The 27,003-nt window shown below is 38.4% G+C and overlaps 2 protein-coding genes across 4 annotated transcripts in view; one reads left to right on the top strand and one right to left on the bottom strand.

The window, feature by feature from the left end:
- Window positions 1–606: 606 nt before the first annotated feature.
- On the bottom strand, window positions 607–22,935 carry LOC133532396 (ATP-dependent RNA helicase abstrakt). 2 transcript variants are annotated; one of them, XM_061871018.1, is made up of 14 exons: window positions 22,619–22,934; window positions 21,370–21,552; window positions 20,234–20,401; window positions 18,828–19,017; window positions 17,632–17,768; window positions 14,853–14,950; window positions 13,729–13,892; window positions 12,212–12,281; window positions 9,855–9,990; window positions 8,953–9,069; window positions 7,686–7,772; window positions 5,368–5,471; window positions 4,375–4,474; window positions 607–1,212 (listed from the first exon to the last, which is right to left on the bottom strand). In XM_061871018.1, exons 1-14 carry the CDS (start codon window positions 22,836–22,838, stop codon window positions 1,124–1,126), a joined length of 1,863 nt encoding a protein of 620 aa, XP_061727002.1. In that variant the 5' UTR covers window positions 22,839–22,934; the 3' UTR covers window positions 607–1,123. The 2 variants fall into 2 exon arrangements, with proteins under 2 accessions (XP_061727002.1, XP_061727003.1); XM_061871019.1 differs by lacking the exon at window positions 8,953–9,069 and having other exon boundaries at window positions 22,619–22,935.
- Window positions 22,936–23,201: 266 nt separating this feature from the next.
- The window catches only part of LOC133532394 (uncharacterized), a 130,112-nt gene continuing 126,310 nt past the window's right edge, over window positions 23,202–27,003 (top strand). For both annotated transcript variants that reach the window (XM_061871013.1, XM_061871012.1), the window contains exon 1: window positions 23,202–23,538. In XM_061871013.1, coding sequence (XP_061726997.1) covers window positions 23,385–23,538 — 154 coding nt within the window. In that variant the 5' untranslated portion in view covers window positions 23,202–23,384. The remainder of the gene's footprint in view (window positions 23,539–27,003) is intronic.

Here is a 27,003-nt window from a genome sequence, read left to right as displayed (position 1 = left end):
ATTATTAAATAATTAATTATTTTAATTAATTTCTCATCGCAGATTTAATTTTGATTCCTAGTCAATAAATAATATAAATTTTGCATCTTGTTTGTTAAAGAAAATCAGTACCGTAAAACCACCCAACTATAGTCCAATACTGCAACTATGGTCCACAAGTTCAAAAGCAAATTAAGTATTTATACCAATGTTCCTTGTGGTTTACTCCTAGTTTTACCTTCCATTTATAAACATACTTTGCCTTAGAACTACAAAAATATAGTAAAATACACACTTGAACGAGAAAAATTGAGTTTATTTGTGGACCATAGTTGTGAGCTTTGGACTATAGTTGGGTGGTTTTACGGTATTTTACCAATATTCCTGTACCTACTCAAGTTTCTTTTTATATTAAAAACTTTTGGAGCACATTTACCCAGTGGGAGCAAAGTAAGGCACATTTTACGGTATTTAAATATTTACATAGCCTGTAGGGCTAAGATGGTCGGCTCTTTATCATTTGTCACCATGCCTGTCACGCTCTAACAAATATGTAAGCGCGAAAGTGAAGGGCAGAGTGACAAGTGATAAAAATTAAGGAAAATTAACATCAATAAAAACGCAATAAACAAAACTTACACATTTAATTCTTAAATATTTTATTACATTATCTTAAGATTATAATTCTCGTTCGAGAATGATGTCATAAGTCTAATAAAAGGGACCCAATTTGTCGAACCAATTTTTCAATAGTATACATTGAAACAAAAACAAGATGATTGGCTACTAAATTGACCAATAGAACTTTTATTTTTAGTATCTAGCATACAGGTGAAACAGTTTTGGTAAATTTGAAAAAAATATAACCGATGATTAGCCATACAAGATGTTCGAGAGATCGATACAAATTATATTTTGCCAGCAATAAGTTATGGGAATATGGGGTCCACGCAGTATGAGCCGCCTCGCAAAGAAACGCCGCGCGAAGCGGCTCTGTCTGAGTTAACGTGCAGTGGCCGCATTACCTCGGGCCCGGCATGACTCCACCGACCGAGCTTTTTCGCGCGGCATTTTCCTGGCGAGGCGTCTCGTTCTGTGTGGACTGCCTAATAACCACAATAAACGGCCCAAATAAATAAAACCACTAGTAGTCGGCAGCCGTGTTGGCGAGGTAGTCCCGCCGCCCGATGTTGGACGCCTGCTTGTTCTGCACCGCCTCCAGTTTTGGACATTCTGTGATAAGATGAAATAGAGTTAGAATATGAACAATAAACGTTCCTTTACTTAGTTCACTTTTTTAGCACATTCATTGCCACCCAGCCAAACAAAACATCAGCGCCAGGCCGCAAAAATAATTACGACCCGATACTCGGGTACAGTTGCACACTTATCGAACGAATCGACACTACACGCCAAGAACCCGACAGTCGGGTACACCATAGGGTTGCGCGTTGCGCTAAAAAACATTTGTTATTATGTTGGATTGCTCACTTATTACGTTATACCGGAAAGTTAGGCCAACGTCTATCTCCGGAATCTGATAGAAATAATACACATCAATATCTAATTATTAGAGACAATTCAAATGGAAAATTGAACGCGTACCAATATTATGTTAGCGACAACCCTGTTCGTCAAAACCAGTACCCGATATCGGGTCCTCCGGCGTGGCCTTTAGGCATGTATAGCTATAGTACCAAGATCCCGACTATCGGGTAGTGCGGCCTGGGCGCGAAATCATAAAATGCCCGATAGTCGGGTTTCTGGCATTGAATGTGTTAGAATTGGCCTTGAAACAAACATATTAGTGGCATCTCGCGAGCATACTATTAAATAAGCGATTGTATCAGGGATATTTGGCAATGATAACGTCCTGCATTAGCAATCTAGTGCATCCAATTTTATAAGAAATTACCTACTGTATGTTATATTATAATTTTTTAAATTTCATATTTTTATAACATGATAATTTAATGTTTTGAAAAGATGTGTTCCGCCGAGTTTCTTGCCGATCCCATATTGGGATACCCTCTTACAATAGAGGGGGTTTTAAATCTTCTCGGGTCCAGAGGTGTAGGGTTAGAGCCGGCGAGCTTTATTTAAGTTCATAAGCGCCTTGTAATATGCCTACTTGACCTGACTTTAATCATCCGCATACACTATCGGTCAAAAATTTAAATTCACCTCTTGTTTTCGTTACAAATTTTTTTGCAGTTCGGATGTCGAAATTTTATTTTCAACTGAACCGTTTCCAGAGATGTGTTTGATTAGTCAGAATCGCACAAAAATACTCATTTGTACCGTAATTTTTTGTCCGGACCTATTCATAATTTTTCTGTAGGTATGTTAATCGATTAGTTTTTATCTCATTTATCTGTTATTTTGGACGTTATGGCGGTGAAACTAGATTAATTTTTACTTACATATGCGGGTAGAATCAGACCAAGACAAGTCTGCAACGATTTTTAATAGCACATGCACATTTTATACATCAAACTTTTATGAAATTATGTCGTATAAAACACTTGCACTGCGTGTGCTATCAAAATCGTTGCAGACTTGTCTTGGTCTACTTCTAATAACGATTAGTTATTATGATTAACGAAACGATAGTACCTATATCAGACCTAAACCACTTGCCGGAGATTATACACCGTGGGCTGGTAAAACCCGACAGATTATAACCACGCATTCCTGAGGTCATGAGGAGCAAAAAATGTTATACAAGTTTTGGGATAATTCAACAAAAAAAAAATTTTTTCAGACAATTTTTTTTTTCTTTTTCTTCATACGTTATTTCTTCTTACATCTTGGCGAAAAAAAAATTAGTTACAACGAATAAGTATCTTTTTTTTATTTACACTATAAACTGCGAGTTTCTTATAAAACTTTGTCTGCCAATAGGTATGTCTAGACCAAGTCACATAGTAACAGCGTCGCAGCCAAAAGGAGTTTTTCACCAAGTTATTACCAGTGATAGGAACTATGGGAGTAAAACTTTAACAAAACTTATGAAGCGGACGTAAAAAGAGTGCATATAGCCTTAAAAATATTCGAATATCTAATTCCAAATTCCAAATTATTTATTTGTTAAACATAGGTATGTACAATAGTAGGTCTTAAATTTATAATAAAGTATCTATGCTACGCCACATGGCATACAAATAGCTACAGAGGACAATGAATGTAAATATTTTTATGGCTGTAAGTACTATACTATTCCTATCCCTATGGACATGAATATTTTTAGGGCTGTATGCACTATTTTATGTCCGCTGAACAAGTTTTGTTAAAGTTTTACTCCCATAGTTCCGATCACTGGTTATTACAGAAACAATTTTTTACAAAAATTGTCTATCTCTAATACAAGACCGATTTCAGAAAACATTCTGTGACATTTTAGTCTCTAAATGCGGTCAAGAATACACCTTTAAAATCCGTCGGGTTTTATCAGCCCACGGTGTATATTTATTTAAACTTTATTGCAAAAGGAAAACTTAATATATAAAAGGCGAACTTAACCTTTTGAACGCCACGCCTATCGTACGCGGCACGTAATCGTGAACCTTGTCGGTACGCATGAAGGTTGATATTGGGCTGTAGCCGCGCGCGTCATATGACGTCTTTGGCGGTCAAAAGGTTAATGCCATGCCATTCTCTACCAAATTTTGAGGTTGCCTTGTGAGCTTTCTGTGTAAGAATGTCCTTATTATAAATATATATATATATATATATATATATATATATACAGGGTGGCCAAATAAGAAGTATACATTTTGTTTTTAAATTTTAACTGTATTAAGTTCAAAAATTATTAGGTATTGTTTTAAAAATATATTCTTCAGGGTTGGCAAATTCATTCGAAACATAATGTCTGACATATGTCCACCTCTAACAGCAGGCAAATGTAAGCCCTTATCATCCCAATGTTCAGCATCTATTCGCACATTTTTGGCATTATCTTAGTACCTTTGTGTCGAATAGTCGATTTTAACTGTTTAAATTTCATCAGCTCGTTAGCATAGACACGTAATTTTAGATAGCCCCACAGAAATAAGTCAAGAGCTACAAAATTTGGAGAATTTGGGTGCCAATCACTGTCACTTTTTTTCAAAATTAATCGAGCAAACAATGTGTTTTAAACAACAGAAACATTTGAGATAAAATTGCTTGCTGCTAGTGGTATACATTTCGCAGAAATTATCTTCCGTATACAATTGCCAACCCTGAATAATATATTTATGAAAAAATATTTAGTAAAATTTCCACTTAATGTAATTAAAATTTAAAAACAAAGTGTATCATTCTTATTTGTCCACCCTGTATATATATATATATATATATATATATATATATATATATATAAAGATACCAACATGAATAACAACATGATACCTGTGATCCTGTGCCCCAGGCCGCCGCAGTAGGAGCAGCCCTGCCCGTCGGGCGCCGGCACGTCGGGCTCCCCGATCATGTCCAGCAGGAACGACGGTACCTGCACACGGAATGGTTTACTACTCATCGACTTTAATGGTTCAATTAAGATTGCGTATACCTAATTGCGTACTTTTCGTTCCCAACTCAACTATAATAGGTATTTGCGATACAAGTGCGAATTACCTATTCGCACATGTATCGTACAACGTACAGTACATATTACCGTTTAAATTTTCGTCATAGTTACATAATGTGCAAATTTGCGAACTAGTGCGGAAAAGTAGCACCATATGTAAAAGTAATAGTACATTACGATACAAGTGCGAAAAATAGGAAATTCGAAACGAGTGGCGATAAATTAAAACACGATCGAAGGGAGTGTTTTAAATCGACACGAGTTGCTCCAGACAACCTTTAGGTAGTGGAGAAATGAAACTTAATTTAATTACGTAATTAGGATACTTATCGATTTTGCGTTTTCAGATTATAAATTGTATGTAGATACAGTGGTCACCTACCTATTTGTAAAACACAATAGTTTTTGTGTTTCGAACGCGAACAGACTGGACTTGAGCCAACGAACAATTGGGGTCCATATTGGGTTGCATAAAAGTTTAAGTTCATATCTTCGATACGCATAACAACTTGTGTCATAATCATTATTGCGCATACAAATGAACAGTCATAGTATATTGTGTCATACATATTTGATGACACAGCAGTTGTCATATATTTTTTGTGCATACCTAACGAAGCTAACCTAAACTTTTATGCGAATTAAATTTATGACTAAAAATATTATGACAACTCATTTATAACAAAAACTCAATTATGCTCAGGAAAAATTCTGACTAAAGATTATTATGACTCACAATTTTATGCCTTTATGACAATTAAAAATATGACAAAAGTTGTTATGCGACCAGAGGGAGTCCCGAACGGTTGTGATACCTTTTGTCCAGCTTCTCGGAGCAAATGCGCCAGGTCTTTAAGGACGCTGCTCTCAGCTGCTCGGCCGAGCAATGTCGTCGCCACGCCCTCGCCGCCAGCACGCCCTAAAAAAGTTGACGTATTCAAGTAGTTTATTTGCTTTAATGTTATACGTAAGTTCTTATGAAATAAAAGCTTCAATCATGAGCCCTGTAAGAGCATGGCAATTCTTATAAGTAACTTAAGCTAACTTAAACTAATGTTTACTTTTACACTAGGTAACAACTGTAACAAGCTTATTATACAAAAAATTACCTTTTATAGTTTGTCGTTTAAATATTCATTGACAGAATAATAAGTTTTTGTAATAAGCATTTGTTTTAATTTATTTGCAAAATTACTTTCTTTTTAGGGTTCCGTAGCCAAATGGCAAAAAACGGAACCCTTATAGATTCGTCATGTCCGTCTGTCTGTCCGATTATGTCACCGCCACTTTTTTCCAAAACTATAAGAGCCATACTGTTCAAACTTGGTAAGTAGATGTATTCTATGAACCGTATTAGGATTTTTACACAAAAATAGAAAAAAAACAATAAATTTTGGGGTTTCCCCATACTTAGAACTGAAACTCAAAAAATCATTTTTCATTAAACCCATACGTGTGGGGTATCTATGGATAGGTCTTCAAAAATGATATTTAGGTTCCTAATATCATTTTTTTCTAAACTGAATAGTTTGCGCGAGAGACACTTCCAAAGTGAAAAAATGTGTGTCCCCCCCCTGTAACTTCTAAAATAACAAAATCTTAAAAAAAATATATGATATACATTACCATGCAAACTTCCACCGAAAATTGGTTTGAACGAGAAGTAGTTTTTTTTAATACGTCATAAATGGTACGGAACCCTTCATGGGCGAGTCCGACTCGCACTTGGCCGCTTTTTAATTTCCTCAGGTAATTTATTGTACAATTTTATTGACATTTTTAGAGGGGCAGACGAATGTAGTTTTAATCGGGAGGGTGGTGGCATTAATCTTGAATTGTGTCTGGATGGGTAGGACGAGGGTATGTCTCCTCGTCTTGTGTATAATTCTGTGTATTTATGAACAAACTTGCAAGTTTCCAGGATGTAAAGGCAGGGTAGAGTAAGTATTTTGTGTTTTACGAACTATGGCTTGCAACTATCGGATTCTTCAATATTGACGATTATTCGTATCAGGTTTTTTTTGCTTAATGAAAAAGGAGGGAGCATCACTACTATTTCCCCATAAGATTATTCCATAGCAGAGCCAGTAGTATCCGTAGGCATAGTATGTGGAGAGAGCGGTTTTTATGTCTGTAGTTTTTTAATTTCGCGAAGTGCATAGGAAAATTTAGATAATTTGGTTCTAATGTTACTTATGTGCGGTTTCCAGGATATGTTTTTATCCATGGTGATTCCGAGTAACGAAAATGAGTCAATTACTTCTAGTTTAATAGAGGTGTGGCTGAAATCGATTGCCAATGGTTCTTTCTGATAGGGGTAGAAGGTCACTAATTTTGTTTTTTGATAATTTGTTTCTAGGTGGTGATCGTGCATCCAGCTCTCGACGTTAGGACTAATTTCAATAAGGCCTAGTTTTCCATCTGGTTTGGAAAGTTAGATGGCAGTCGCTTACGTAAAAATTAGTTCCAACGCCAATTCTTGGGATTAGTTGCCAAGCAGATCCCAGGGTCCCATGGGCCGTGGCAAAATGCCGGGACAGCGCAAGGAAGATGATGAGAATAAAAGTAAAAAAAGGATATATGCTTTTATTACCGACTGCTTTTTGTCATGTAATGAAGCTGATGGGAAGCAGTCATCGACGCCCATCGACATCAGCAACATCGGAGGAACCACCGCGTTGCACCTTTGAGAACCCTAAATATCTTCTTGCTACAACAACTAGTCCAACTACCTACTTCCCTACGTCGATTCTAACATACCCAAACTCATTAAATAAATAAATAATAATAATAAATAAATAAATATTATAGGACATTATTACACAAATTGACTAAGTCCCACAGTAAGCTCAATAAGGCTTGTGTTGAGGGTACTTAGACAACGATATATATATAATATATAAATATTTATAAATACTTAAATACATAGAAAACACCCATGACTCAGGAACAAATATCCATGCTCATCACACGAATAAATGCCCTTACCAGGATTTGAACCCGGGACCATCAGCTTCGTAGGCAGGGTCATTACCCACTAGGCCAAACCGGTCGTCGAATTAAAGTTGGGTTGTTTCATCACGGAGTTCCTATGACCACCTCGGCTCGAAAAAAAGGAAAAAAAAAACAATACCTGTACGTCCGATGCGATGCACGTAGTTCTCGATGTCCTCAGGCATGTCGTAGTTGATCACGTGCTGTATGTTGGCGAAATCGAGACCTGGACACAGGAACGTATGATTATTTGAATATGGCGAAAACTTATAAATTTTATGATTTTAACCTTTAGAACGCCAAGAACAACTAAAGTCGTCGTTACTAGTTAGTCCCCACAGCGCCAAGGCCAACTATAGATGTTTGGCGGACGCTGTCAAAGTAACCTTCACACTTTGGAGTAAGGTTTACATTAGCTCGCTTGCGCCCGGGACCTTGGCGTTTGAGTGATGTTTTGTGTTTATGTATGGTTATGATTTTATGCATTTGACAGAATTGAATTTTCGAATTTTTGGATAAACTTCTTATTATTTTGTATGGGGATTGAAAGTTTCCGAAACATAAAATGGAAATTTCTTATAATTCTGTGTATTTTTCAAGAAATTTCAGAGATCTTTTCTTATTTTTTGGAAACTTTCCGCACTTGCACATCTGTACAGAGGGCCCTTCTATTTATACTACCTTTGCTGGCGACGTCAGTGGTGACCAGAACATCTTTCTCCCCTCGTCTGAACGCATCCACGGCTCGGGAACGCCCCGGGTCCTTGCGTCCGTGGATCGCCACTGGCGACTGTACACACACATGTAGGGCGTTTGATAAGTTTACCTTTGCTGGCGACGTCAGTGGTGACCAGAACATCTTTCTCCCCTCGTCTGAACGCATCCACGGCTCGGGAACGCCCCGGGTCCTTGCGTCCGTGGATCGCCACTGGCGACTGTACACACACATGTAGGGCGTTTGATAAGTTTACCTTTGCTGGCGACGTCAGTGGTGACCAGAACATCTTTCTCCCCTCGTCTGAACGCATCCACGGCTCGGGAACGCCCCGGGTCCTTGCGTCCGTGGATCGCCACTGGCGACTGTACACACACATGTAGGGCGTTTGATAAGTTTACCTTTGCTGGCGACGTCAGTGGTGACCAGAACATCTTTCTCCCCTCGTCTGAACGCATCCACGGCTCGGGAACGCCCCGGGTCCTTGCGTCCGTGGATCGCCACTGGCGACTGTACACACACATGTAGGGCGTTTGATAAGTTTACCTTTGCTGGCGACGTCAGTGGTGACCAGAACATCTTTCTCCCCTCGTCTGAACGCATCCACGGCTCGGGAACGCCCCGGGTCCTTGCCTCCGTGGATCGCCACTGGCGACTGTACACACACATGTAGGGCGTTTGATAAGTTTACCTTTGCTGGCGACGTCAGTGGCGACCAGAACATCTTTCTCCCCTCGTCTGAACGCGTCCACTGCTCGGGAACGCTCCTCCTGGTCTTTGCCTCCATGAATTGCCACTGCTTCTACACCTGAAACGATTTTTTATCAAATTCTCTTCTAAATCGGTTAGTTACTTTCGCATTTAATTAGTAGGTATTTCTGTAAAAATGATTATATGAGTGATGTAATAATTTTATACACTCCTATCTATAATAATATGTCTGAATAGAGTACCAAGAAGCGTTGGTAGACTAGCATTGGCAAACTGGAAGTCTGTGTCGAACCCCGTCTGGTTCCAATGCGGTTTCGGAACTTAGAAACGTAGGCTCTACGAAATTGTAAGTCATATTTAACATTAATATTTAAGGCTGTTACTAACACTTATATGGGTTATGCCTGAAATGATTACTTAATTTAATTTTAAGACACTAGATGGCAGAGCCTACTATGTGAAATAGAGCCAGCTTGAAGTTAGGGGGCAGCACTTGTTTAGAAGCGTGAATGTTTTCTCTTTCAAATCAGGTCACGAGATGGCAGACCCTCCAACACGCACGGTCTGTATTGACTGTATAAATAAATAAATAAATATTATAGGACATTATTACACAAATTGACTAAGTCCCACAGTAAGCTCAATAAGGCTTGTGTTGAGGGTACTTAGACAACGATATATATAATATATAAATATTTAGAAATACTTAAATACATAGAAAACACCCATGACTCAGGAACAAATATCCATGCTCATCACACAAATAAATGCCCTTACCAGGATTTGAACCCGGGACCATCGGCTTCATAGGCAGGGTCACTACCCACTAGGCCAGACAGGTCGTCAACAAGGATTCTGTATTCTACATCGTTGTCCACTTACCCTTAAGCAGTAGGTACTCGTGTATAGCGTCCACGTCTTGTTTTCTCTCAGCGAACACAAGCACAGGTGGTGGGGTTTTTTGCAAACACTGAAGAAGGTGAACCGTACGCGCTTCGGCCTTAACGGGTTCCAATTCCTAGAAAGTGGTTTTTAGAAAAGATTCTATGAACAGAATGAAGATAATATGAATAGGATTAAAGCCTATAGCGATAAGCTTTATTAAAAGAATAATCAATTTATTAAAAAAAAGATTACTTCTGTAGCCGCCGTGTAGGTCAGGATCTCGACGACTCAAATAAAACTTCGATTTAAAATGAAGTATTAGTGTACGGGTCGTACAGTCAGCATCAAAAGTAACGGGTGAAACAACGCGCCAAAAGTATCTGATATTCCGGATAACGTTTCCAAAAATAGATAAATTTCTAAAATTCACGCTCGAAAGTATATCTTTTACAGTCTTTGTTGCTCTATATTAAAGACCTCACTTTTTGTTAAGCTGTTACAGAATGGTAGATACTTATGAAACCTTATTTGATCCGCTACTTTTGATGCTGACTGTACATCTGAGCTGATATGATTCTTGATGGTTGATTGTAGTCTTGATGGAAACACTGATTTTGGTATATGTATTTATTGATAACCAAGGTATATGAGTACTAGCTAAACGTATAAACATAAACTAATTCATAAATCGATGTATGGCGTAATCGCAAATACAGCAATTATTATAAGTCATTATATTTAATTTAAAACGCTGACGCGAGAAATGTGCGATGCTTGCATTGTACAATTAGGTATAATCTTCCAAAAGGTACTGGTTTACAAGGATTCTTGCCAAAACGGTTAAATGTAGAAAGTGGGTGTTGATAGTATGGAGGATGATGAAAGAGTGATTTGCAATATTTGATCAGTACAAAAGGTGGTTTAAATTTAGATGCTTCTAATTGGCCGCGATACAGAATATGTGGAGCGCTCCTATTGGTGCTTTTGAAAAGCCTCCGAATACTAGCCGAGCCCGACCGCTGCGTTTAGCTACTGCATTGGGAATATCATTATATAATAATAAGTTGCATTCGCAACACTTCAGCGAAAAAACTTTTTTTAGAAACCATAAACTCATTTCAAGATCTCAAGATTAAGCCATCATCGTTTTTTGCTAAAATATTTTTGAATAACTGATACTTAGGCACTAAATTAAGTAGCGGCTGATTAAATACCTACCAACCACTATAAATTTCATTGATAACCGTCTAATGGTTTCCAAGTACGGAAGGTGGAGATAAGGAACGAAATCTCCATGTACCAAAAAGTGTCATCAAAAAAACTTTAAATAGGTGGCGCTACAATACCTAGAGTACTTGAACAAAAAAATCAAATCATAGACAGCGCACTTCACTCCGTCAATAGTGCCTAGGTTCTTAGCTACTCGAGCGCTACTCTGGAGAGATTTAGAACTATTATTTATAGCTGACAGCTGGACACTTTTGCAACAGTTCTACCATAAGAGATGCCACTCCTCTTAATTCCACACTTCATATTTCCAAGTAACATGCGAATAGACAGACGGAAGAATACATAGACATGAAATAAAGAAAGGGTAAATAATTCGATATTTGCTTATATACAATTTTAGCTAAGAGGCGCCAATGTGCCGTAACAATAAGTAATAAAACCGCTATAAACTATAGGTAATAAAATTATCCGATAACTATGACAATGACTAATAAGCTACCTATGTTGATTCACAAAAACGTAACGTAAGTATTTTTTTTTTGTTTGGTCTGAATTAGAACAAAAGGTATATTCATATTTAACGAAATTCAGCGAATGATATCCTTCCTAAATTTGCCAACAAGTTTGGAAACTTTGTTAGTAATTAGGGAAGGCGATTCTGACGAAATTATTGTTGCGATGGAAGCAGATGGTTTTATTGCTGCTTTGTCTTCTACCCACCTACACTACAGTTTGTTGTTGTTCAAATCATAATATAAACAGATTGTAATCAACCATTACATTATCTCGAAGCCTATTCGAAGTTTCAAAATCTAATTTGTTATTGATATGAAAATGACTTAACACGACACAGTGCATCTTTCTCCGGCTTATTAGAGCGCGCTCTCTGTCTCTGACGTTTGGAGAGTACAATACAATACAATACAAATATACTTTATTGCACACCTCAATACAGAAACAGTACAAATAATACAACACATAAAGAAGAGGTAAACAACAGGCGGTCTTATCGCTAAAAAGCGATCTCTTCCAGACAAGATACTGACAAGAAGACGGACAAGAGTACTGGTGTGTTAACGTGTGAAATATTCCATTCGCGATAATAAAAATATAGAATGTTTTACCTGCCGTACGTTCAGCGACGCGGCTCCAGCGCGGCCAACGTTGACGGTGACCGGCTTGACAAGCGCTGATCTGATAACAAAATATAAATCACTTAAATCAGTCAATTTGTTTAGGAGTTACAAACAGGACAGGTATATTCGTTAGCTTTGTAGCTGGCCCCTAGCGGCTAATCCTTTGTCTATTGTTAACTAAAACCGCGCGTGCCACTACCTGCAAAAAAGGGTCGTATAATTCTAATTGGCATCTGAGCGCGGGCTAGTCCAACGCTCAAGAAACCAGTGTAGGTGTGCTCTCCGATAACGCACCTTTGTTACGCATATCGAGGACACATTTTAGACTGGTTCGGTAGCGTTCGACTCGCCGGCACTCGGTAACCGTGGAGGGACCGCACAAGAAATCGCAAATTATTTATCCATTTGTTCATTTTGAATCTTATTTCAATTACCATAGGAGTTGTAATTCAATAACCGGTTAAAGTGACCGGACCATTTTTTATGCAGGTGTGGCAGTGGCACGCGCGGTTTTAGTTAACATTAGACAAAGGATTAGCCGCTAGGGGCCAGCTGCAAAGCTAACGAATATACACTTACACTTATCCAGGGAGGGAGGAGGCACGCTCAAGTATACGACGCTGGGCTATTGGCCAACAAGTCAAGTCCATCATACACGTCCCCGTCGTCCCTGGATCTGCCGCCGCGGATCAGAGCCGAACCCACCCAGGGCTCCATTGGTGGGTGGGTCCCCCCCCCTCCCCGGGAAATGGTGGTCGGAACGGGCGTCGCAATTTTTACCAACTTACCCCGGACCACTGCATGAGGGCCTCGCCTTGGGCCACGCAAAGTGGCTTCCCCACCCGCCAGCTGTTCCTTTCCTTACCTTAGAATTCCAGTCTTTCAATCCCAAGTTCCAAAGTGTCATTTCCTGTCTTTAATTCCTTTAATGTCTTCTCAGAGCAGTCGTGAGACGAACGCACCCGAACAATTCGTGAAAAACTTTGAGACGCAAATCGACAGTGTTCACTTGTTTTGGCCAGGAATAGTTCTAGCTCTAAGTATGTACATAAGTGCTCTAAGTACGTATATATCTGGCAAAATTCTGTATTTTCCTTGGCATAGTGCACTGAAGAGCAGAGTCTGCCTCTGCTCCGTGAAGTATGAGCAGATGCTCAAGTCTTCTTACAAACCCATGTCTATCATGCGATCTTATTTGCGTGTTTATCACGTCCCGCTGAGTTATGATGTTTTCTATATATCTTAGTATGTATCATTGTACATATCGTCGCTTAATATCTGTACAGGCTGTGTTTAGTTTCGAGCTAGGTCGAGCTGTCTATAATTTCCCCCAAATATTTCTTAATTGTTATTGCAAAGCGTCTACAGATTGCATTTCTCAACCGATTCTCGTTAGATTTTGTGAGCAGGTTCGATAATTATATGGAATTATTTTGCCGTTTCAGTTTTTTCAATTTGAAAAAAGCAAATGGCGGATATTTATACAAATCAAAAAGGATACGTACCTGGCAAAATTCTGTATTTTCCTCGGCATAGTGGCGCTGAAGAGCAGAGTCTGCCTCTGCCCCGTGAAGTACGAGAATATTGTTCGTACGTCCTCCTCGAAACCCATGTCTATCATGCGATCGGCCTCGTCCATGCAGAGATAGCGGCACACATTTAGACGTACCTAAAAAAACATAGGTCATTAATCAATTTGAAACTTAAAACCACCCAAATTTACTAGACAGCTTTTTGTAAATAATGTCAATCGATCTTGATTTTTCCGACTCACGGCATTTAAGTAACACAAAGGTCAGAAATAAGGCACTGGACGAAAGATTGATTTGTATTATACGATATAATTAGTCTTTAATATTTCTTATTTTGTATGTAAATATTGCTATGTAAATACACATGAATTAATTTTTAGACATTATTTAAGTGCATGTTTAGTATTAGGTAAAAACTTTAAAATTTGCTCAGATCTTTCGCAAATAAATAACTTATGACTTATAAGATCACTGGAAGATCAAGAAAATTGCTATTTTGACCCTAAAATATCGCGTTTAAGTATATAGTTGTCATACAATTTATTTTTTAATAAAATGTAAGGAATCGAATGGTAACACTTTCTTTTTGAAAGTTATTAAAAAAAATTAGACTTTGGAGTCTTGTATTTTTTTATAATCTCAATACGTATTTATAAAATCCACTTTTTTATAATGGATGGCTCATTTTGTTATAATATTCAACATGTGTCAAGTACCCAATTCCATTATCCTTTCATGTCTGTGTGATAGTCAAAAATCTTGGGTTCTAAACCTTAGAGCGGGCAAAATAGTACTTAAAAAAAACATATCAGTGATGGCCCAAGTCACAAAAAATTTGTTGCCTTCAAAATCGCGATAGATCACATGAAAAATATTTGTTAAATTTACAATTTTATTTCAAAGTGCTTGGTCGTAGAAAAAGTATTGTATGCAACGTTGTTTAACTTAATCAAAAAATACTCGTGGCGTCTTTATTAACAATTTTCGGCTTCGCCTCAAATTGTTACTCACGCCACTCGCCTTTTTTGACCTCTCTTAAACAACGGTTGCATAAAATAGTATATTTGAATTAGTTAGAATACATATTCCGGAAGTACCATCTTCTTGTCGAGCATGTCCATGAGGCGGCCGGGCGTCGCCACCATGACGTGCACGCCGCGCTGCACCACCTCCATGCACTCCGACACCGCCACGCCTGTACAGGAGTTCCCATAATTTGTATAAGGAAATAGTAGATTTATTTATTTTTCATCACACTCGCTCGAAAAAGATCTTATTTCATGCAGGTGTGCTGAAGGACAAAGGCCTATTTTGTTCCCGCGGGAGTTATAGATTGTAAAAAAAAAGCCCTAAATCCCTAGGGAGTTAGAGCTTTTTAGGGTTCCGTAGTCAACTAGGAACCCTTATAGTTTCGCCATGTCCGTCTGTCTGTCTGTCCGAGGCTTTGCTCCGTGGTCGTTAGTACTAGAAAGCTGAATTTTTTCATGGATATATAAATCAATAAAGCCGACAAAGTCGTACAATAAAATCTAAAAATTTAATTTTTTTTAGGGTACCTCTCCTACACGTAAAGTGGGCGTGAATTTTTTTTTTCGCTTCAGCTCTAGAGTGTGGGGTATCGTTGAAAAGGTCTTTCAAAACTAATAGGGGTTTTCAAGAAACATTTTTTGATAAAGTAAATATTCGGAGATAATCGCTCCGAAAGAAAAAAAAGATGTGTCCCCCCCCTCTAACTTTTGAACCATAGGTCCAAAAAATATGAAAAAAATCGTGGAAGTAGAGCTTAAGAAAGACATTAAATGAAAACTATAGTGGATATGATCAGTTTAGCTGTTTTTGAGTTATCGCAAAAAGTTTTCCCTTCATAGTAAAAAGACTTACTTTAATTAGGTACTGATTATGCAAAGGATGTAGCAGGATAGCCTAGGAAAAATTGCCCCCAGCGATTTTGGGCCGAAACTGTAATCAAACGATGCCTTTTGGGGAGGTTATACTCTGCACAAAGTTTCATCCCTCTGTTACCCCCTGGGGGTGAAAAACACCCGATTAACCCCAAAACTGTTTTAATTATTTTTTCCTAAACTATGAAAGTGATGAATTTCAATTTTTGTACAAATATTAATTTTTAATTTAATAAATTAGTCTTATTAAATTTAATAATTTAATAAGACTAAAAGCTATGTGCTAAAAAAATATTAACCCCCTAACCATTTAAATTCTTGTAAAACAAACAAAAATAAAAAAAGAATCACCCTGTATATCAAGTTTGGCTCATGGTACACACACCATTTTTTTTTCAAAAATGAACCAATTTATATTCTACATTATACAAAAGTTGCATGGACCTACTCCAGAAGGAACATTGCGAAATTAAAATAAACGTACTATTCTAAGCCACTAATCATTATACTCGTATCATGCTTAATACGCAACGTCTAGGTCCCGAAATCAAAATAATAAAAAAAAAACCGGCCAAGAGCATGTCGGGCCACGCTCAGTGTAGGGTTCCGTAGTTACTATTCCGTCACAATAAGCTAAACAGGAGCTTAAAGTATAGTAAATTGTTAACCAAGGGATGACACGGTACCTTTCACGCGAGAACAAATAGGCAAATTTGCATAATCAGTACCTAATTAAAGTAAGTCTTTTTACTATGAAGGGGAAACTTTTTGCGATAACTCAAAAACAGCTAAACTGATCATGTCCGCTATAGTTTTCATTTAATGTCTTTCTTAAGCTCTACTTTTCATATTTTTTGGACCTATGGTTCAAAAGTTAGAGGGGGGGACACATTTTTTTTTCTTTCGGAGCGATTATCTCCGAATATATTCACTTTATCAAAAAAAAAAATTGTTGAAGACCCCTATTAGTTTTGAAATACCTTTCCAACGATACCCCACACTGTAGGATTGAAGCAAAAAAAAATCACCCCCACTTTACGTGTAGAGGGTAAAATTAAATTTTTAGATTTTATTGTACGACTTTGCCGGCTTTATTGATTTATATATCCATGCCGAATTTCAGCTTTATATCACTAACGACCACGGAGCAAAGCCTCGGACAGACAGACAGACAGACAGACAGACAGACAGACAGACAGACGGACATGGCGAAACTATAAGGGTTTCTAGTTGACTTCGGAACCCTAAAAATGTTTTTATAAATACAAATGAGTTTGATTCATACTTCTTTATCCCCACCTTTTTCAAATCGGGCACGAGCAGCGGTCCGATCGCAAGCCATTGTTTATTAATAATGCAAGGCTAAGTGGGAGTTCAATGAATAGTACGCACCAAAGAGCCAATACATATTAATTTCGCAATGTTCCTTCTGGAGTAGGTCCATGAAACTTTTGTATAATGTAGAATATAAACTGGTTCATTTTCGAAAAAAAAAATGGTGTGTGTACCATAAGCCAAACTTGATATACAGGGTGATTCTTTTTTTATTTTTGTTTTTTTTTTTACAAGAATTTAAATGGTTAGGGGGTTAATATTTTTTTAGCACATAGCTTTTAATCTTATTCATATTTGTACAAAATTTGAAATTCGTCACTTTCATAGTTTAGGAAAAAATAATTAAAACAGTTTTGGGGTTAATCGGGTGTTTTTCACCCTCAGGGGGTAACAGAGGGATGAAACTTTGTGCAGAGTATAACCTCCCCAAAAGGCATCGTTTGATTACAGTTTCGGCCCAAAATCGCTGGGGGCAATTTTTCCTAGGCTATCCTGCTACACCCTTTGCCTATTTGTTTAACTTGGGTGAAAGGTTTACTTTAAGCTCCAGTTTAGCTTATTGTGACGGAAGAGTAACTACGGAACCCTACATAGAGCGTGGCCCGACATGCTCGTGGCCGATATTTTACGGATATTTCACCTCCAATAGCCAGACAGCTCCGGATCTCCGGCATGCCCGTCATCTTGAGGTGTTTCACGAAGTGTTGTATGATCTCGTGGGTTTGCTTCGCCAACTCGCGCGACGGGCAGATTATGAGTCCGTATGGGCCTTCATTTCTGTAACGAAACAGCGCATTATTTAGTGAGAAATATTGGCGTTGTAAATAAGTACTTTAAACTATGGTTACTTTATTTTTTATTTTTTATACTACGTCGGTGGCAAACAAGCATACGGCCCGCCTGATGGTAAGCAGTATCCGTAGCCTATGTACGCCTGCAACTTCAGAGGAGTTACATGCGCGTTGCCGACCCTAACCCCCTCCCTCCCCTCGTTGAGCTCTGGCAATCTTACTCACCGACAGGAACACAACACTATGAGTAGGGTCTAGTGTTATTTGGCTGCGGTTTTCTGTAAGGTGGAGGTACTGCCCCAGTTGGGCTCTGCTCCAGATCTGGAATGACATCCGCTGTGCTGTGCCCTACCACACAAAGCGAGATGACATTCACAATGCCCATACCTCTCTTGTGGACGTAGTGTAAGGACGTACCCGGGTCCACAACACTTTAGCAATAAACTCGGGTTTTTCCCACTAGTTACCACCAAGTCTAATATAAAATCAAACGAACTTAGAGAATGGGGATATAAGACCAGGTACTCTCAAGTTCAATGAGACTTCGTAAATGTTATTGTAGGACCAAGAGGCTTATAATAGTATTATAAAATGCTCTTATATACATATATAAGACTAGGTAATAAGAGTGACCTTACTAAAGTCCGTCCTATCTTGTCTAAGACTCATATAAGAGCGATGATAAGTTCTAAAATAATAATAAGAGCGCTATAAGCTCACCAGTCTTATAAAGTGCGCAATCTGAGACTTTTTTGCTTGTTGGGATATTACATATTAACCAACCAACATGCAAATCTTCACATTTTTCATTATTAGTGAGCTCATATAACATCAACAACTTAAAAATAACATCACTTCAGTTGTTATCGATAAACGATTGCTTCCAGCAGTACGATGGCGATTGTCTTTTCTTTCGACAGAAATTCCGATCTCTATATCGGCAGTCAGTAAGTCAGAAATGCTATGTACCTTTAAATATGACTTTTTGTAGTCTTTTCCTTAGCTTAATGTCAACCATGTCCAAAAATCTTTGATGATAACTGACCTTATGAAGGGCATCTTGATCTCTTGCTCTAAACACACCAGCAAGAGAGGGAGGGTGAACACCAGCGTCTTGCCGGAGCCGGTGAACGCGATGCCGATCATGTCGCGCCCCATCAGCACTGCTGGTATACCTTGGACCTGGATGGGGGTGGGTTTCTTTATGCCCTTCTCTTCTAGGCCGCGCAGGATGCCTGCAACGGGGTAGGTTAATGTGATGTGTTAGCCACTGTTGTACTGAAAAATACTGGACCGCTTAAATTTAAGTAGTGAAGCTCTCAAAAACTTTAAGAATGAGCACTCTAGAATCTTCTTCCTCGCGCTGTCCCGGCATTTTGCCACGGCTCATGGGAGCCTGGGTTCCGCTTGGCTAATAATCCCTAGAATTGGCGTAGACACTAGGTTTTACTGAAAGCGTGAATTAAGCAGAGGGTAAATTAGGCCTTATTGGGATTAGTCCGGTTTCCTCAAGATTTTTCTTTCACCGAAAAGCGATTGGTAAATAAAAAAAAATTATATGCGTCTGGTTTGAAAGGTCAGATGGCAATCGCTTCCGTAAAAACTAGTGCCTACGCCAATTCCGGGGATTAGTTGTCAAGCTGACCCCAGGCTCACATGTGCCGTGGCAAAATGCCGGAACAGCACGAGGAAGAAGAAGAGGCCATGTCAGACCTGGATGACTACGCATTTAATGTTCTTTCACTACGAGTAGGTACATTACATAATAAAGTAGTTTGCATTTAATATCCTAGGATGACTTTTAAAACCAACTCCAATATTAAAAAATAGTTTTTGGCAAAAATTTCATTTTTGGTACAAGCTTTTCTCTCTGACTGTACTTTTCTTACTACAGGCAAATAATACTAATCAATTCTAAAAACCCCAAACACAATTAGGTTGCCTTGTTTCATCACAGAGTTCATATGGCCACCTCCTGTCTCCATCATCAGAGCAGCTCGATGGTACCATAATATTGCATTGTGACCTGACTTACATAAATGTATGCAAATTTTCAGCTCAATCAGAAATCGGGAAGCAGGACAGATTTAACTTCCAAGATTTGACCCAAATTAACTAACAACAACCTCAACGAGGGGGGAGGGGTTTAGGGTCGGCAACGCGCATGCAACTCCTCTGGAGTTGCAGGCGTACATAGGCTACGGAGACTGCTTACCATCAGGCGGGCTGTATGCTTGTTTGCCACCGACGTAGTATAAATAAAATAAACTTTCACACTATCAGGGCCAGTTAAATAAAAGCTTGTAAAAATCAGTTTACATTTTGGGTTGACAAGGTATCATATTTTTCTAAGGAGCAGCCAATTTTATTTTGTTAATTCAGGATTGGTTTCTTAATACCATTTTTAAGTAGAACAAAAGGTTGCAAAACTGTTTGGTTTGATGATGATACCTTTAGGAAACTTCATATGCTGAAAGGTCCTGATAGGGGGCGGCACATCCTCACCCTCCACCAAAATCCTCAACTGATCCCTCACTCGATCATGTCGTTCTGGCGGCAGCTCCAATATGCAGCGCGGGGGCTTCCATGACGTCTTTATGGGCTCCTCGTATTGGATACCTAGATTTTTTTTGCAGTTGGTAAAATCATTGCAATAAACAGTCATCTGCATAGATAACTGACCCCCAACTGCATAGAAATTTGATTGCAGGGGTCGACTATCTCTGCAGCTGACTGTACATAGCATACCATACCCTAATATGATAATTACAGGACTAAACAAACACCTACAAAATATAGGTAAAACAGACAGCCCCATGTGCAGAGCGTGAGACTAAACAGGTAGAAGTACGCAGGAGCAAATACCTAGGGACTCCGTGCATACTAAAGGAGGCAGTTAGCAACCTGAAAGCATCCGAGTTAGTTGTGTTGTGTCGTCACCGGGACTGGGCATCCACAACTAAAATACACACATTTGAAATAAAAATAAACACACAAATGAATACTCATACTTCCCAGGATCTAAAGCGGCATAAGTAGTGACTTATACGAAAACTTGGCCAGAAGGCTGTTATAAAAATCCTCAAAAAGTCATCAAATTATCAATTGTAAAGTCAAGTGTAAAAATATGGGTCCCATAGCGCTTAAGTCGACGAATTACGAGCTATGGGACATATTTTTGAGTAAGTTGTGTGCACCCATATTTTTACACTTGACTGTACACAGAAAACTCACAGAGACAATATTATCCGATCTTAAATATTATAAATAAATAAATATTATAGGACATTATTACACAAATTGACTAAGTGCCACAGTAAGCTCAATAAGGCTTGTGTTGAGGGTACTTAGACAACGATATATATAATATATAAATATTTATAAATACTTAAATACATAGAAAACACCCATGACTCAGGAACAAATATCCATGCTCATCACACGAATAAATGCCCTTACCAGGATTTGAACCCGGGACCGTAGGCAGGGTCACTACCCACTAGGCCAATCCGGTCGTCAAAAAACCGATCTTAAATTGACAATTATGTAATACCATGATTCTTAATTTTACTATCTATTAATCTTACCCTTAGCCAACTCGGCGACACCCATAAGCGCTTTACTCTGCGCAACACTCTCCAGTATATGCTGCTCCTCTCTTGCCTGTCTCTCCGCTGCGCTCAGAGCCCGAGCCTCGGCCAGTCGCTTGAGCTCACTGTGCTGGTCTAGGAGCGAGACATTGTAGCGACGACCCCATTCTTCTTGAGATGCTGTGACATTATAGAAATTTTAATAATTCAATCATCGATTAAGTACAAATACTGTTATTAGGCGGGTCCACACAGAAGAGCAGCCTCGCGAGGAGATTTCCTCGCACGGCAAACGCCCGGCCTCTGGCTGTATGCTCATGTAACTTATTCCTCACTCAAGCCAATTTGCTTGGCAAGATGGTGACAAAAAAAATGGCTTTTGAGGGTTCCGTAGTCAACTAGGAACCCTTATAGTATTGCCATGTCTGTCTGTCTGTCTGTCCGAGGCTTTGCTCCGTAGTGCATGCTAGAAAGCTGAAAGTGATCGAGTAAAATCTAAAGATTTTAAATCCCCCTGGCCTGCGGTAGGCCCATTTTGGGGGATATGTGGGACTCTCACCTCCTGGCTTTTTCGATTGAGAAAGAGGGGGAGGAGCCTACCCACTAAACCTACACCGGAGTTTCCCACAGTATGTCATGGGATTGCAAACATTCTACCACAATGTCCCCCGGGACTACAGAACCCTACTCTGAGCATGGCCCGACATGCTCTTGGCCGATTTATTTATTTTCAATCAACAAATGGAGGGGGATCTCAATTCAACTACATTATATCATGATTTGTACGGTACAGTTTAGTTGTAGTAGGCTTATAATACGGCTTGAGTAAATCAGTAGAAAATGTAAACAGATTTTTAATTAATTATTAATTATGATGTGATTTTCACAATACAGGCCATGTTTAGTGTGGGGTTAACTGCAATGTGCCTTTGTTAAATAACCTCATAAGATAATTTTTTTATTTTATTTGCAGAGAGGATTTTCTTAGAGTTTATAGTACAAAGAGCATAGAACACTTTATATTGACAGTAAAAACAGAAAAAAGTAGCACACACATGTGACATTTTTAACCAAAAGGTACCACATTGTCGGTTGTCAATAAGGTTCATTTCCATATGGAAATAGCGCCTTATTGACAACCGAAAATTATTAAATTAAATTTTGGTTGAAAATGGCAAATATCATCATAGCTTGTGTATACATAAACAATTGCACAAGTAGGTGTAATTTTTATGCTGAAACTTACTATCATCATCTGGATCATTGTCACTCGAGCTTTTGGTTTCCGCGGAAACTTCAGCGGCGACCTGACCGAGGCGCCCTAATTTCATTAATTGTTGTTTTTTACGTTCTCTCACTGGCACATAAGGTTCATAGTTATCGATGTCTTCCTCGGACTCTGAGGACTTTTCCTCCCGCCTGTAACGCTTCACTGGAGGAGGCGGCTCTGACTGTTTATCACCCATGGTTTTATTAGGTACCTATAAATATAATTTTCAAAATCTAGTTCGTAAATAAACAATCCTAACCTAAAATTTTGACGTTTCTTGACTTTTCGTTCAATACTACGTAGTTCTCGTACATACAATTAGACTAATTAAGTGGAAATAACTTTTTCACGAGCGTGAAACGGAATAGATTTACGTTTACGAGGGTTGTTATTTGTTTATCATCAGAATTAAACCAAAAGTAATTTACTGTTTAATTTTACATTACCTGCAATTAAATACACGATTTATATTTTAAATTATAATTATTATTTATAACAACTTTTTCATAGCAGCCTTTTAAAGTTTTCCAAAAATAAACAATTGTTTCATGGATAATGGAGCCCAAATGAAGCCTCAATAGAGGTTTGGTATTTTGGAATGACATTTGCCAGGAATGTCATAAAAATGTCAAAATATGCAAGTGACACGTAATTTCACATAATTATATTTGCATTTTGCGACCTCCAAATGTGTAAATTCACGAGAAATACTGTTTCGACCGAATAATTATATAGTGACACAATGTCTGACAAAAGTTTTGGTGATCACATGAGTCGGGGTATAGTGAAAAATCCTCTGCTTTCGACAGCCGTGACTGGTCTGTCGATTGAAGATTTGACGCACAACGCGGTGTTGTTGCCCGTTTCCCGTACCCAAGAGCCGATCGGGAGACAAGGTGAGTACTATTATTTATTTTTATCCCATGAAACACAACTACAACGACCTTGGCATCTGAAAACATAATAATCAGTTGTCGCGAAATTATCTAACTCCAACTGTCATTTAAGGAGTTTTGGCCTAAATTAAAAGTTATTTATCGTGTCCGGATGCTAATTCTAGTGTGTTTTTGTTTAGTGAACGACAACAGTGAATTCAAATTACATAAACATAAACAAACTACGTAAATATCATAACAAAACAGTTGAACAAAGCTATGCCTTTCCTCTACAAATCCTATAAGAATGCCCCATTTGAGAGTGGTTTCATACCGGAGTTTGATATTTTCCTCCACTCTAAATTACGTAAAATACAGCGGTTGATTGATGATGTTACAATAGTGAGTAAAAATGGTGGATAATAGTAATAATTTAACATTAATTACTGAAACACCATATTCATAAACTAATAACAGCATCTTAATATTAATGCACATACACATACCACTTCATTTATTTCCACTAAGGCTGCCTCCTGTTTGGGTTCTGTATAGGTAGGGTTGCCATAATTATTTGGAACTGTTACGTTGGTAATGTTTTTTGGGTACTAGGAAGTGGCTTTTTGGGTCTATCTGTTGGCATTGTACAGGGCATATCTTCTGCTTTAATTTCACTGGATTGTGTAGCAATTGCGTCTCTTTGCAGGCTAGATTAGCTAGGCTTACCATATGGAAAAACAGAATGTCATGACAAAAGTCTGACCATCGTCCTAAAAATCCTGACATTTCCTGGACAGTTATTTCTCCAAAGTCTAAAAGTGCTTAAATAGGTGGGTCCACACAGTGAGCATATGCGCAAGGCAATTTCCTCGCAATGCTCGCTCTGTGTGGTCCCGGCTAAACCCTTATTCTTAAATCTTTATTGGGCTTCTAGCCTCTTAACTTATCACCAAATGCTGTAGCTAGAAGCATAACCTACCCTTTCTTGTGCTCAACTACAAACTTTTAGCTAGCTTCTTGTAGTTATTTTTTTTTTCTTTTTCCGTAAGTGGCTTTTACTCCTTGCCAATTTTAGCAAGGTGGATTCGGCCAATGTCGAGCTGTAGACATTTTAGTGGTTATTTTAGGTTTCTTAAATACTCTGACACTTGCCAAGTCCCCCAAAATCCTGATAAAGAACCAAAAATCCTGATATGTCATGGGAGATCCCGACAATCGACATATGACAACCCTAAGATTAGCAGGCCATAGACTCCTATTTTATTGGTTCCTATTTGGTTGGAGACTCCTGATCTACACTAAAAAACATTAAAAGTGGGAACACTTATTTAGGTAGTTCAAAAGATCTGGAAGTCTATTGACACAAGTGCTCTGTTAATTTTCACACAATAAATGCACATATTTTTAATGATGTGTCATGTATACATTCTTGTTTTTTTACTACATATATTACCTTAACTTTGGATGCATTATAAGTCTTGGATTGGAAATTTCATTTGACATTTACCAATCGCTTTTTGGTGAAGGATGTGGTGAGAAATCTGGAATAACCCCTATAAAGTCTTCTTTCCACTCTTGGTTAGCAGGGAATCGGGTAACTCCTGAAGAAAGGCCAGGTCAAGAGCCCCCTAAACTCTGTCTCGTCTCTGCCTACCCCTCCGGGAAGTAGAGATGGGCCAAATATGCAGTAATTATCCGGTATTCGGCATATTAGGCAAGTTTTCGAATGTTCGTATTTGGCCGAATTATTTAGTTCGGCTTTGGACAGAGAAGCATGACCGCCTTTGGTGTCGGAGGCTACTTTTATATGAATGCGAACGTTTTAAGAACTTTATTGTAACCTAAAAATACGGTTTGTTGCTCTAAACCGGTTAATTTGACAAGAACGGTTCACATAAAAACCGATTTAAAAATAGCGGTTTTACGAGCAAAACCGTATTAAAAGGTTTTGCGCCAAGTACATGATAACGTTTTAGAAATTTAACCGGTTTCCGAGCCTTGGTTGAAAAAAGCTCTAGAACTTTTCAAGTACTCTCTTCCATCAGGTTACGCTTGCCCATTGACGTTTAATAACACTTGATATTTTGTTTGGAGAGTGTTGAAATAGTAGAGTGTTAACCAAGGGATGAAAGGCTCGAACGCAGTGAGAGGATGTAGATGAGGAAAGTAAAATGCATGTTATTTTTGACATGACTAAGTATAAATAGCATTTCTTGAGGGTACTTTTAATTAACAATTTAGATAAAAGTATCGTTATTTATGGAATTGGGAGTTAAATATCAGAATAGGAATTGTATAACAAATACATTTAAAATCAAATTCCAATTGCTTATCGTAAAAATATGAAAAAAATCTCATTTCAAAAGTAAAATACTGCAGAAACATATCGCTTTCTGCACACTTTTTAGAACAACAACGACCTGCAACGAAAACGCAACAGGGAAAGACCCACAACAAGGTGGTCCGACGACCTAGTTAAGGTCGCAAGGAGACGATGGATTGTGGCAGATCCCTAAGGAAAGCCTATGTTCAGCAGTGGACATCTGTCGGCTGATATTATAAAGTTCTGAACGGAACATTTGGGCGAATATTCGTATTCGGCAAACACGATATTCGGCCCATCTCTAGTTAAGTGTGTTCGTGCAGATCGTTCTTATTGATAATAAATATCTATCTGGTAAATACATGCTCATTGTTCTCTGATAAATATCTTTTCAATCCTTTATTCTCTACGATGACACAATGAAATATCTTTCAAACACTTATTGCCCATTATTTTATTTACTCAGCTTTTATACTATTTATGAGACGCAGCTGCTTTATCTTCAAGTAATTTATGGCATAGTTAAAGATGTATAATTCAGTTTTTAGTTCCAGACTATGTTAATTTGAGATTGTATTGAGTCACCACTCAGGTGCACCACATAAGCGAATGTGAGTTCCTTAAAAAAATGCCCCTTTCATAAATTTTGTAAAATGTCCCAGTTTTTTTTCCTATTGTATTGTATGGCGGTAACAAAAAGGAAAATTTGAAAAATTATGAAGTCTTTCAACTTCCTATTTTTCATACAAATTAAATATTATGTACGCCGTACGCCATCATAATTCTAATTGACGTTGCTTGTCACGCCTTAAACATAATAAAATTCGCTATACATTGCGTCTTAGAATAAACTTTAAAGTGTCATCATCATCATCATAGCCGAAAGACGTCCACTGCTAGACAAAGGCCTCCCCCAAGGATCTCCACAACGAACGAACGCAAAGGTTATTCGCTGCTCTCAACCAACGGTTTCCCGCGTCTTTAACCAGATCGTCGGTCCATCTAGTCTGGGGCCTTCCCACGCTGCGTCTTCCGGTACGTGGTCGCCACTAGAGAACCTTTCTGCCCCATCGGCCATCGGTTCTGCGAGCGATGTGGCCCGCCCACTGCCACTTCAATCTGTCAATTCAAGTCTGGCAATTCTCTGAGCTATGTCGACAACT

This window comes from Cydia pomonella, chromosome 27 (genome assembly GCF_033807575.1).
Source record: "Cydia pomonella isolate Wapato2018A chromosome 27, ilCydPomo1, whole genome shotgun sequence".
Lineage (NCBI taxonomy): Eukaryota > Metazoa > Arthropoda > Insecta > Lepidoptera > Tortricidae > Cydia > Cydia pomonella.
The sequence above is the reverse complement of the archived record's forward strand: the minus strand, read 5'-3'. Positions and strand labels throughout refer to the sequence as shown.

Bases quoted from the DNA above. Each gene is read 5' to 3' on its own strand.
- LOC133532396 (XM_061871018.1), bottom strand. From the start codon at position 22,838: ATGGGTGATAAACAGTCAGAGCCGCCTCCTCCAGTGAAGCGTTACAGG. The intron at 19,018-20,233 runs GTATCATCATCA...ACCCCGTTGCAG, and splicing joins GCATATGAAGTTTCCTAAAG to GCATCCTGCGCGGCCTAGAA. The intron at 17,769-18,827 runs GTCAGTTATCAT...GTTTCGTTACAG, and splicing joins ATCAAGATGCCCTTCATAAG to AAATGAAGGCCCATACGGAC.